This window comes from Cyclopterus lumpus, chromosome 15 (assembly GCF_009769545.1).
Source record: "Cyclopterus lumpus isolate fCycLum1 chromosome 15, fCycLum1.pri, whole genome shotgun sequence".
Taxonomy (NCBI): Eukaryota; Metazoa; Chordata; class Actinopteri; order Perciformes; family Cyclopteridae; genus Cyclopterus; species Cyclopterus lumpus.
Genome location: NC_046980.1, coordinates 7,928,178 through 7,941,406, shown reverse-complemented (window position 1 = coordinate 7,941,406; position 13,229 = coordinate 7,928,178). Strand labels below are relative to the sequence as shown.

The window sequence follows — 13,229 nt, the reverse complement described above, 5'->3', positions numbered from 1 at the left end:
AATCAAGAGAGTGCACAACTGAACATATTTCTGGTTCAATCATCCTCCATCGTATACATTTGAGAGCTGCCATCAGTCCAACCGTCTCCTCTGTCTTCAGTGCACCCTGTCAGGATACATGTCTGCCCCTCCTGTCTTAGTGTGACAGTGGATTTGATAGGTCCTCTGGGTCAAGTCAAGTCAAATTCTCCCACAACAGAAGATCCATGGAAGCAATACTTGATGCCACTCCAGGCACTCAATTCATGACACCTTTATACTTCAGTCCAAGCCTTCCAGTAGTAGGACATCACACAAGTCAAGTTTACTTGCCTCAAGGTCACTCAGCCAGAAGCAAAGTCCAGACGTAATGCAATCCAGAAGCTCTTGATGTCTGAGGTTACACCACAGCTGACTGCCTGTAAAAGGGATTAGTGCAGGAAAGGCACTGCAATCTCCTCGGTATGACTATTCTAATGAATGCTTGAAATGCCATTACCCGATATGTAACCCTCTTTCATGTGAATTATTGAGAACTGTGGGTGCACACGCCACATGGTTTTTGCCATCTGTCCGGAGTATGGAGGAAAAAAGGAAAATTAACGTTTCAATAGAGCTACAGGGAACTCAGCTATTACACTCCAGATGGATTGAGCAAAAGAAAAGTTTAAGAGGTGTAAGGAGGTCCTCTTAACTCGTAATAAAAGCAATAAGTGGCAGGGTAAGTAAGGTTATGAAAATCCAAAGAAGGAAAAAGCATTGTGTTAATGCCAATTGTATTAGTAGATACATTACAAAGCTATGAGTGTGCTAGGGTACATCGTCCTTTATGGACTCTCATTGTCATTTCTAATTTACCTTAGCTTTGGTTCCTGGTAGACACATCCTTTGTACAACTCATAGATAGCATAATGTAATCTCTTTAAGAGTGAGAGTACTTTGCACAATGGAAGCCTTTGATAAGGATGTGATATCCTAGTAATTTAAAACATGTTGTTTTTAGGCTACAATGTGGAAAAATACATGTTAAATAGATTTTTTATGTTAATGTAAAAACATGCTTTTACTTACATTTAAACTATAGATTACTTAGTTTTGCCAGTTATTTCCCAGTCCCACTGAGCACAAGTCATTTATATTCATGGGCAATCATGTCCCTTGTAATTGCCTTATCTAGGAAGTTTAATCTATATTCAGGTGCATACATAATCAGTTAATATTTGTATTCATGTGGCACTTGGCAGATGCTTCTCTATATTGTCTTACACAATGGCCGCATGCTCAAGTCTTTACTGAAAATGTGAAAAAACATGTGATCAAGCAGGACTCATGTGTGTTCTCCATTGGAACACATGTGCTGTACACAGAACAAACAACAACAACACATTTTGCTGGTTTTATGGTTCTGCCAGTCCGGCAGATAACAAGTGTCCCTCCTGTTGGCTGCTGGGAAAAGTGGATGGAACATGCCGGTTGTTGTGAAAGCACTGTGAGTGTTTACTCGCGACAAAAGGGGAACAAATTACTAGAAAAATACAACCTTGCCACTGGTCAAATACTAATGCACCTGATCCGTCCCATGTTGTACATTAGCCAACTTCAAAGCTCAGACGCTCTGACGCATGGGCAGTGGAGAATCTAGAGTGGTTTGACAATTTCCTTTGCGTGTCTTGACATTTTTTCTAGAAATTGTCACTATTGGAATTAATTTTAACAGATTTGGTGTAACAAACACTTAATAATCATGGAACACATGCACTCTTGAGCAGGCTAGAGAGTAGGGAGATGTCATGCTCTGTTGGTATGTATGGTGTTGTTCTTACATTGTTTATTTTGTTCATTATTGTGCAAGTTAAAATAATAGAGTAAAGAGATGAGTGATCTACTAAGCAGTCTGGATCTTGAGTCTGAGATCGATTGCTTTAGTCTCGGCCCACATACCTCTGGGAAAATCGAGTTCTTTTCCTCACAAAAGTAAAGCCTTGTTGAGGAAAAGACACCAAATCACTCTCGTGATTATCGTGAAATAATTATAATTCTTAATCAAATTGGTCACAGTTAAAACAATGCATGTTTTTCCCGGTCTACATGTTGTATTGTCGGAACATAAATGAACAATTATTATGTCCTAAATGTTTTATTACTCAGAACATCACTTGTTTACTGATGTGTTTTTCTGGGTTTGAGTATTATAAAACAACGAGGTGTGTTTGGGAAGGGAACCTTTTGTGGCAGATATGTATTGAAATATAAAACAATATATATATATATATATATATATATATATATATATATATACACTGTATATATATACATATATATATATGTATATACTGTATATATATATATATATATATATATATATATATATATATATATATATATATGTTTATATTTCACATGAGTTCATGTGGGATGGGCACCTTTTATGCCCATGACAGAATGAATCACTAACTAACCTCTGTCAGAGAGGTTGTTTTTGATCCTGTTTAAATGTACTTGTTATGTAGCAGGATTTCTTTTTCAACAGTTCTCAATGTTGTTTGGCAAATAATGCGGCCAAATAATAACTACTCTATTTCAGTTTTGTTGTCTATCCTGATTCAAAAGATCAACATTTCACCAGTTCTTTTTTCATAAATTACTTTCCAAAATAATATCTGTCATTTGTCAATTGCCTATCCTCATCTATATTTTAGTTGTAATGCTTACTTTGCAATATTTAAATGGTACTGTTCTTCCAATCCTATGAAAATATGTCTAAAGATTTTCTTTTGACAAAACTAAATAAAGAGGATTGTGAAGCCATGGCTGATCTATGGGATTTCACTGACGATATTTCAGGAGCTTCAACAGTAAATCTTTAAGCGTTTTTTTTTTTTACCTCCAGGGACTGCAGATAGCCTTCCTGCGGGTCACAGAGCAGGGACGAGATGCGATGGTTGTTCCTCATACAGCGGACATTGGTGTCTTTCCACAATGGGAAGATCTGACGAATGATGGTCATCCTCCCCAGAGAGCTGTGAACCAGCTCCATGATGTCTGCATCACTCACCTCCTGAATATGAAGACAGCAGAAGGACTTTAGTTCAACACATCTTTCCCTCTGATCTTAGTGTAAAGTATGGTGCCACTGTCTTAATGAGATTTCTTTTGCACAGTTGGGAATCATGACACAAACCATGAATTTTGAATTTTTTGGAAAAGCAGTTTTTCTGAGTGAACATGTGGATAAGAAACACCACCTCAGAGGGGTTTTCGTTAGCTGTGACTGCTCCTTAAGCAATTTAAATATCAGATGACACATTTGGGCACTACAGAGAAATTAGATACAAGATTAAGTGACGGAGTTCCAACAAATAAAATGGAGACGACTGTTAGAGGATAGGTACTGAAATATCAACTTCATTGAGTATTTGCTTTATTTGTTGCTGTTTGTAGGACATAAATCTAGTGTATTCACGATGGCCAACCAAAAGCTTAATTCACATATCATTTCTGTCCCAACATTGGTATATTTTATATCTAACCCTATTTAATAACCAGCCGAAGACAATCTCGCTTGTTTTGTTATTCACATTAGATTGACACATCAATCAACATTTCAAGTATATCCTTCACAATAATATTGCAGGTGACCCTTGGCCCTTTTCTTTGAAGGGAACCCCTGTGTGGAGTGTCGGTGGAGATCTACTCTGTGAAGGGTCATATCAATATTCATGAGACATTGAGCGGCCTGCTCGTCTCCAGAGTGGGACAATGGTCAATGCTGAGGCAGACAGTCGGTCTCTAGGGGAAACGTTGGGTTCATATACTATCTGACAATAAAGCTGTGAGGTTACTGTCGGGTCAAAACTTAAGCAGCTCTGGGACGATATGATCCGTAACCACACATGCCTGAATTCATGCTTCCTATCTGTTTTCCTAATCAGATGTTTTGATCTCTCCCTTTCGCATTGACCTCTGTGGTTACTATGGTCTCTGTCCTCCCTCACTGTTGATTTCTTCCTGATCTTACTTTATATTTTTACCTTATTTGAGCTGACATTCAATCTTTTCACATGATTTGTACAAACTAAGGGTTATATTCCCTTTTTTGGTCATAAGCGTATCTCATGTAATTTCCATTTCTTCTATTTTCAATGCAAAACCGGCAAACAAACCAAATTGATTATATGGATTCTTTCATCCAGAGCCAGTGTTCCCAGATCTTTCATCTGTGTACAGCATTAGTAAAACACTCCTCAGGTGATTCTAGCTCATTTAGTTTCATCCTCTGAATATTTTTATTACTCAGTCAGGTGGAAATTATGAATATTCATAAGTTGCCGTGACACATTAATCAGATGAATTATGCCGCATGGTTCACAGAGTCGAACCCTCACGTCCTTTCTAATAACTTCCAATGCCACCCAGTCAAAGTGTTCTGTCACCATCACGGTTGACATTTGTGTCATAACCTGACCTTGCAGTGACACTGACCAATGGGACATGGCTGTTTGAATAGAAAGTACAGACAACATGATATATTTCACTTGTAAATTATGCACCCAAAACTGGCTGAAAAGAAAACAAAGGATTGATACATTAAGGACTACAATGGTCATCCCATGGATTTGAGAAACTCTAGAGAAGCATTATCAATCTAAACTGGTCTACTGTATGTGGTTTATGATAGCACGTTGAATCACAATGTTGCTTCTTCTTTAATGGTCAAAAGCATAAAACATCATGAGGTGCTTTTAATATCTAGAGTTATTGCACAATCAGTTTAGGTGTTAAGCACCTTGAAAGTAACGACGACCAAAATACATTCACAAATCAAGTTGAGATGACAGATTATCCTCTTTGTGCTGCTCAGTCAATGTCATTAATCATTCACAGGAAATACATTGGAAAATATTACTAGTAATCATGACATGGATTTAATTAGAAGTTGAGATGCTTTTTGAATCTGCAGGCAACTAAATTGAGAAATAATAAGAGCCAGGGAAGAAGAGCAAAGCACAGTGTGTGTATGACATTCATTTTAGCTGTACAAAACTCATATTTTGTCATACTAAGGTAATTAGTTGAGCGGAAAATTATTTCCAAATAACTTTATTATCGAGTTGATAGAACCGGATAATTGGTGATTGTCCTTTTGCAATGGAGGAAAAGAGACATCACAAACCTCCAATAACACAAGGCACGAGCCTCAGTTGTGATACTCTGACTTAACTGATCTGAGTTGAAATATCCAATATATCAATGGTTATATTAAATTGAAGCTTTCTTCTTCAACATCAAAACATAGAAATGATGTCTTTGCAAATTATGCAAAGGGTTTTGCAATTAAATCAAAGCTAGTTGTGTTTAAAATTGATCATTCATCAAGAATTGCACAGAGAATCAAATGAATAGCTTATGGCAGAGAGAGTAAAGGCATAGCTGTTATATCGTGGAATAAAAAGTACAGCCATCACTGATTTGCAATTAATATTCATCACATTTATAGGGGCTTGAAAAATGAGTTTACAAAAGGTTTTACAATAAACCAGATCCATAGTGCTTACATGTACATAATTAAATAGAACTTTTTGTAGGATGTCTTTTCTTAATGATCTGCAATAATATGTATTTTTGCCTTGTATTAGCAAGACTGTGCAAGAATAACGAATAGCGCTACACATATAATGAAAGTCAATAAACTATTAACCCTTTTTACAGGTTTAAATCTCAAACTGCTATGTTATGCTAATGATAAAATCACATATGGTTGTATTGGCTTTATTAATAATACTCTCAAGCACTGCTAGTAGAAAGGGAAGGACTTTAAATTAAACGGAAACAAAAGAAGGACCATTTGCAATAACATGTGGCCCGAGAAGGCGGAAATGCAACGCAATTTCATGCCAAATTGCACTGCACCATCTGATATGCATCAACATAACCTTAGCTTCGCCAACCAACTCTGTGCAAGAAGTGGGTTTTGTTTTGAGGAAAAAATTAATCAATTCAGCTGTAGTGCAAAAACATGTGGATGGCATCGTGATTGTGTTAGCACTGAATATTAGATTAATGCTTTGGAACAAGACATATCAAATGCCATGTAAATAATTACATGAATCAATACATTACAGTGAAAATACACAGCTCGTTGTTTATACGGTGCAGTGCATGTGTGTTATCTGTATGCCAGTTGGTTGTGAGGGTTGTATTGCCATGATGGAACTAACGTCTCAGCCCGGCGGTGCAGTGAGTCTTATTCCGTGAGACATGCTGTGTGTGATTTGACATAAAATGACTGTGCGGTAACATTTTGATAAGGTGGTTGGTGGAGGCAGTCGCCTGTCTGGGGTGCTTGAGATTTATGACCATGAAGCAGGATGTCTCCTGTGGTCACCATTTGTGGGTTAGTACATCATTTTCTGACATCTGAATGGGCTTTCTGCATAGATTGTCATTGGAGTTAATGGTACAAAGAATATGAACAGCAAATTCCAGGGATTTGATAAATGCGATGCTACACTTTGAGTAATCAATAAGCTAATTGGAAAATGATATATTTATTTTTCTCGGAAGAGGCCTCTTCGGTAATCCACTTCCTGTCCCACGGTCTGGTATGCCGGAGATTGCGTCAGAAAAAAAAAGTTTTAGTTGCTCGACGGGCAGTTACCCAAGACATCGGTCATATCATGACTGTCCTCCTCAACTCTGTCTGTCACAGCAGACACAGCCACCTCATCCATCAAACATTCTCAGGTGTCAACGTCCCGGCCTTTGAAGGGGAAAAAAAACAACCCCAAAACAAATTCTCCCAGAATGTGCAATCCATCTGAGTCCACTAGACAGTGTCAGAGGCAGACAACCTTCTGTGTGCCGGCAGCTGCTGCACCCTGGTTTTGTTTAGGGAGACGCACGCCCTCCTGTCGTCCCCACGCCCGCCTGCTCACATCAAGCAGGCACTTCTTACACTAACTATCTCTTTTTTTCTCAAACATGACGTTGGTCATTTGTGTGTTGAATAGGTTTTCGGACCCTGAGGGCTTGTCAACTGTGTGCCGCTCTAATCTACTCCTTTGGTTTTAGAAGGCATTCGCGTCAGTCTCGAACTGAAATGTTTGCAACTGAAGAAAAAGTTCACAGTTTTGACAGTTTGCTTTGATTTGACGTCTTTATAATGTCAAATTGGAAAGACTAGTCAGGTCTAATGGAACTGCTATTGGGGTGCAAAATGGGGGGGGGGGGGGGGGGGGGGGAACTGTGGTTTTGAAGTTTGACCTCTACTAAGCAGTTGTGACGGGTTGGAACACATGCACTCTTGAGCAGGCTAGAGAGTAGGGAGATGTCATGCTCTGTCGTGCTTGATTGTGATTGTTCATAAATGACATGATAAGTGTTTAGAAGATTAAGGTGTTGACTATGGTGTTGTTCATACATTATTTATTTTGTTCATTATTGTGCAAGTTAAAATAATAGAGTAAAGAGATGAGTGATCTACTAAGCAGTCTGGATCTTGAGTCTGAGATCGATTGCTTTAGTCTCCGCCCACATACCTCTGGGAAAATAAGTAAAGCCTTGTTGAGGAAAAGACACCAAATCACTCTCGTGATTATTTATCCCCCCTTTTAGGTATGTTGTTGGTAAGAATGAAGTTAACATGTCGGTATGGATGTTAGATGTTTCCTGAGAATATTGTTGGTCTGTTGGTCTGGTGGTTACTTAAGAGTTGAGATTTACCGTGAATATTGAAGTGTGTGCGTTTGTATTGCAATGTACGTGAGTTCCCGCCTGTTGAATGAAATTACAGCTAGCTGTGTCAAGTGTAGCTGCCATTTTGTGATTCACAGAGATCAAGCTATTTTGTGTTTAGTCATATCTGTATGTATATACATAATTGTGTTGTGCAAAAGAACAAAAGTAAAGCCTTGTTGAGGAAAAGACACCAAATCACTCTCGTGATTATTTATCCCCCCTTTTAGGGGTGTAACACAGTCAAGGCCACGATATCTCAGTCTCTGCTGCATCCTGCTAGTGTGATTTTAAATTGTGGACTTCAACGATGTGTGACATCTACGGGTGAGTTACAGACTTCAAACTATTACCTGCATCTTTATGCCTTTCACTCACTGCATGTAATGTTGTCGTTCCACTCATGCGTATGCCATCATTGTTGCAAAGATCTGTTTTATTCCTTTTTGTTTATCCGTAAAGACTGTCACACCTTATTGTTTTCCGACTCGTGATCACACTCACTCATCATCATCATCAGTTTCCGTCTCTATCAATCTTACTCTGTGGTCTTATCGCATTTCTAGCTCGACAGCTACATTCATCGTGCCATATGTTGCTTGCTGGTGGTAGATTAGCATAACCCCTTTGTCGTGAGAGTTGAATGAAATGTGAGACCTCGCTGACTGTGGCCCCATCCCCATCAGCGCCCCGGGCTCCTGCCACAGTCAGCCTCAAGACGACGGGGTTAAAATGAATGTCACAACTCAGTCATGACCAGGCAGCTCAACAGTAGCAACTGTCTGCAGGGACTCCCGGTGAATACAGGGGGCAAGAGGTAACATGGAAAGCTGTTATCACCCTGCAGGAGTTTGTGATACAGCGGGACTGCCTCTGATCAGACTAGCAGGACGCCCGCGAGTGAAACACCATCTAGTATTTTATAACTGTGTAGTAAGGTGGGAGTTCAAAATTCACCCGCAGCTGCTTCAAATTGAGAATCCATCTTTGTTGCAGTTTGTAAAATAACCCAGAAAAGATAAGGAAATCGAAACATACTACAAGTCTGAGAATCTCATTCTGATAATCACTGTGTTGTTTGTCCTTACACGTGATTGAATGAAGAAAGAAAAGAAGACATGTGCCTTTGCTTTGTGCTATCAGGCATGTCAGGAGCCTGTTAGAAATCAAATCAGTGGCTAATGGAAACAAATTAGCTTAGTAATTTCCTTTAAATCTCCCACCCTTGTAGATACAAGTAAGAATTGTGGATAAATCCTTTACTGTTAATTTACATGACGACTCAAGTTGATGAACTCATACGAATTTAAAAGGCTCTGTTCGAGAATTAGAATCTAAGAAGAGAACGGTGAACTCGGAAGGTTGCTCAGAGTTTTTGTGTTATCTTTTTTCTGTACATCAGAGGAGCTCCGGAGGCCAAAGTCTGAGAAGAATAGTTTGGCATGGCTAGTAATTATATTTTCTTGTTAGCCTTTTCAACAAGGCGGTGTTATTTCTATTTTAAGGTGATTGTCAGCTCCATGCACAGTTTATCTTGTGTGATGGTTTGAAAGGCAGGGAAACAGAGAAAAATCGAATACAAATAACAAAACTGCCTCTAGAATAGACAAGAGATGGGGATATATGTGAGAGTTCACATATACAACTAGGCCCATTCATTTCCCTTTAAATGCATACCAGGCAGAGATAACTCTACAATAAGCCACATCACATCAACCATTAAGGGAGTGCCATAGAAATTAAAATGCCATTAGTTCATACCTTCCCAGAGTCTGATGCAATTAGAGCTAATGTCTTGGTGGAAGTCTGCGGTAATTGACTGGAAGCCATGCTGAAGCATAAAGGACAACTATTTATTTGTTAAAGTCAAATGAGTGCTGTGGCCAATATGTATATTTTCAAGAGTTAATCTGCCACACCGAACTACAGTATCTGAAAATGTAATGTTCTGGGATACATACATTCATTAATCAGGCTCCATGGATTATGAATCAATATGTGTCATGTTCTGAATGTTGAGGTTCAGATGTTTGTGAAGATGAGGAGAGGAGTTGACTTTTCATTTAAATCCAAAGATATTGATGTGTGTAAGTGTGAGTGTGTGTTAGGCAGACAGCTCCAATGCTAATATTCCCATGTATATCAAGTGGGTTGAAACTTTTATCGGATGTCTTTCATCCACTGCTTTTAGTATCGGGCCAATCCTATGACTCCTCCCTCATCTCCAAATCCCTTTGAATCAATGGAATTGCAGCGTTAGGGCACTAAAGTGAAAGACCCCTGTTCTGTATTCACAAAGTGTACCTGAGTTTTGTGCTGTTACAGCCACTTTAGAAGACCATTTAGGTCAATGTCAGACACACAGAGCATTGGTACAATGGGGGGGGGGGGGGGGGGGGGGGGGGGGGGGGGGGGGACGAACACTAACAAGTATAGGGAGGGCAATTATACAATATCCAATAAAGGGGCAGCCTCTCAGGCAGAAGCGATCAAATAAAAACAAAAGATGTGATGCTAATTTAAACGAATATGAAAGTGTACAGAGTTACAGTGTTGTAAATTTGAATGTGTTGGTGTGTGACTTGGCAGCCTATGAGACTGTGTTGACAGAAGCAAACAGTCACTAAGGTCCAAATTCACTCAGGTACATACACGTGTGTTTGTGTTTGGCCTCACCTCATTGGCATAGACCCAGTGACTGTCCTTGGATGCCAGGTTGGTTTCCACGGCCTGCAGTGATGGACACAATGAGAAAGAAAGAGGACAGACAAAGAGAGAGGAATATGTTAGGAACCATGGTGTGCAATTCATTGAGATCTTACAATAGCCAATGTCATACCCCTCTCGAGTATCTCTGGAGCTTAATTTGTATGACGTCCCGGATCACAGAGAGGGTGCGGACCAGATGAATCATGGGAGGAAAAAACATTATGAAATGCATCAAAATCACAGTGCCTGGAGCATATTGGACAAACCAGCCAAGATAGATTACACTATGTGGAGCATATACAAGCTGACCATGTTTACATTGTATGTGAGAATGAAGCCAGACGCACATATCAAGACCATGACTACGGAACGTACTTCATTCGCCTTTCCTACCGCAGAGACTTTGAAATTGAATTAGAAACTGTGGCGCCCACATAAACTGGTGCCAGTGTTCGATATAAATCAGATTGTGTCACTCTGTTGAAATACAAATTGGCATCGGTGGCCTAAAGGTTAGGGAAGCGAGCAAAGACCCTTAACCCCAACCGCTCCAGTGTAGCGGCTCGGTGGCCAGCAGATCAGACTGTGGTTGTACTGGAAAGCTTCCAGGTGCAAATGTGATCTGGGTGTTTGAGAAAAGAGTGCACTGCTGCAAGATAATCTGCCCCCGGAATAAAAAAAACTTTTCACCTCCAGAAAAAACATTCAATGTAAGGTGTGTGGCAAGGTGTTTAAGGCTCTGACAGATAGACAGACCTATTTACAACTGGCCAATGGTTTCTGCTATCACAGCAAGTGACAAGTGTTACCATATCTTTAATAAAATGGGGTCACCATTTTTCATATTCCTTTTGGATTTTCTTTACTCTTAAATTAAATCAGGAGAGGTGGCGCAGAATTCCCTATTATGTGTCTACTTGGTACTTGCAACTTTGTGAGCGTATCGGTTTCAGTCGGATGTTGAATGGTATCTGTTGAACACAAGGATGCACCTTGCGTAATACTCTCTCCCTTCATCCCGCCGTGGTAATACTTTCCCTATCTGAAGTATTTGTCAGGCCAATGTGTGAACCCAGTTACACGCAGCAAATAAATGCCTTTCCAGCAGCAAATCAGGTTTTCTTCATCTCAATTCCAGAAACTGTTTCTTTTATACGTGACTTTTAGAAATGAGGTTAAGGCAGCAATTACCCTGTAACCTGGTTACTGAAATGTATATATATATATATATATATATATATATATATATATATATATATATATATATTCATTGAGTGACCTGAAACCCCCCGTGGATTAACCATAAACCCTCCATCTCATTATGAAGTTTTTACACCTGTCTCAAAACTGCACACATTTGACATCCATCATGCTTAATGTCTCAATGCATATCATCTCCGACAAATTGCTATCATTAGTGTCTCAATGAATCCCTAAGCAATGAGCACCGATACGTCTCAACATATAACGGGTGGAAACATGCTGCAGTTTTACTCAACACAACCAGGCTCATCAATAATAGCTGCGTGGTGCAGAGCACAGCACCAAAAGCTGCCGATCGATCTTCTGACCTTGGAAGAGTCATGATTTGATTTTAATGCTCCCCTCAGTCCCAGATTGAGCTCATCAAACTGCAAGAGGACCATACCAATGAGAGCGCAATATTTACCTCGAAGGTTGAAATGCCACGTCTCTAGTGCTTAAAATTGGAGCTTCACGCTACCTTAACTTTGACTTGAAATTCAAATGTACAGGCCAATGTTGTCAATGAAATACTTGAAGACTTGAAGATTTATGCAGGAAAAGTGCACACATTTTTCATGGGGACTACCTTTTAGTTACCCACCCAAGAAAGTCCATAAATGCCTCTAAGCTATTTAAAGACATGGTTTTGTATTTGACAACAAGATATATCTACAGAGGCAACATAGTTCATTACTTGCATGGTGGGCATGTTGGTTACTCGTGAAACCACTCGGCTGAATTAAGTGATATCAATTTCAAGAGGTTACAAATCAGTATACAAATCAGCTCAATATATTTACACTACAGGAAAAGTGCCACAGTTGTTATTGTTACGGCACCCATTGTTGACTGCATAATACACAGGCCTAAAATAAAAATCGTTGATTGTGCTGTTCTTCAATTGTACTTCGATCAAGGTTCATACACACAGTGTTTGTAATTGATAATGTTATGTAATAAGAAAGTTCTCAAGCGGCGAGAGATATTTTAAATGTGATAAAGGCAGAGAAGACATTTCACTTCTGTGTCGCACAACCTTAAGGCACAACATAACACTGGAGGGCCTGTGTATGTCTATGTGTGTGTGTGTGTGTGTGTGTGTGTGTGTCTCTCTTGTGCAGGCATTTGTTTGTAGGCGTGGAACACGGCAAGATTCTGAGAAAAAACGAAGGCTAGTTGTGAAACGTAGAGTTGTCCGAACCAGTTTTGGCAAAAGGTGAACATAAAGGTAAATCAGAAGCAGAAAGATGAAAGGGAAATTTGTGCGTGGGGGTGAATGTGTGAGTGATTTAAATAAATAAATCCGGAAAAGTTTTTTTTAAAGATTAAGATCTAGATTTTTACAACAAATCTGATTATATGGGTAAGCATTATTTAACGACTGTGTTTGAGTTTGATTATTTCAGCTGAACTTTTCCAGCCCTTAATGTGCGTATAAAACATACCGTGCTTCTGCAGATAGTGCATCGACGATGCTTTCACATGGATAATCGCATTAGCACTTGAACCAACCCTGAATAACATAAAATAATTGTTTGCTTTGCACAACTTGAAACAATCTT

General features: G+C 39.3%; 1 protein-coding gene across 2 annotated transcripts in view; it reads right to left on the bottom strand.

Moving 5' to 3' along the window:
• The window catches only part of grid1a (glutamate receptor, ionotropic, delta 1a), a 183,606-nt gene that overhangs the window by 27,689 nt on the left and 142,688 nt on the right, over nt 1–13,229 (bottom strand). For both annotated transcript variants that reach the window (XM_034552247.1, XM_034552246.1), the window contains exons 5-6: nt 10,390–10,443; nt 2,864–3,037 (exon numbers count right to left, since the gene is read on the bottom strand). In XM_034552247.1, the coding sequence (XP_034408138.1) occupies nt 2,864–3,037; nt 10,390–10,443 (228 nt within the window). The remainder of the gene's footprint in view (nt 1–2,863; nt 3,038–10,389; nt 10,444–13,229) is intronic.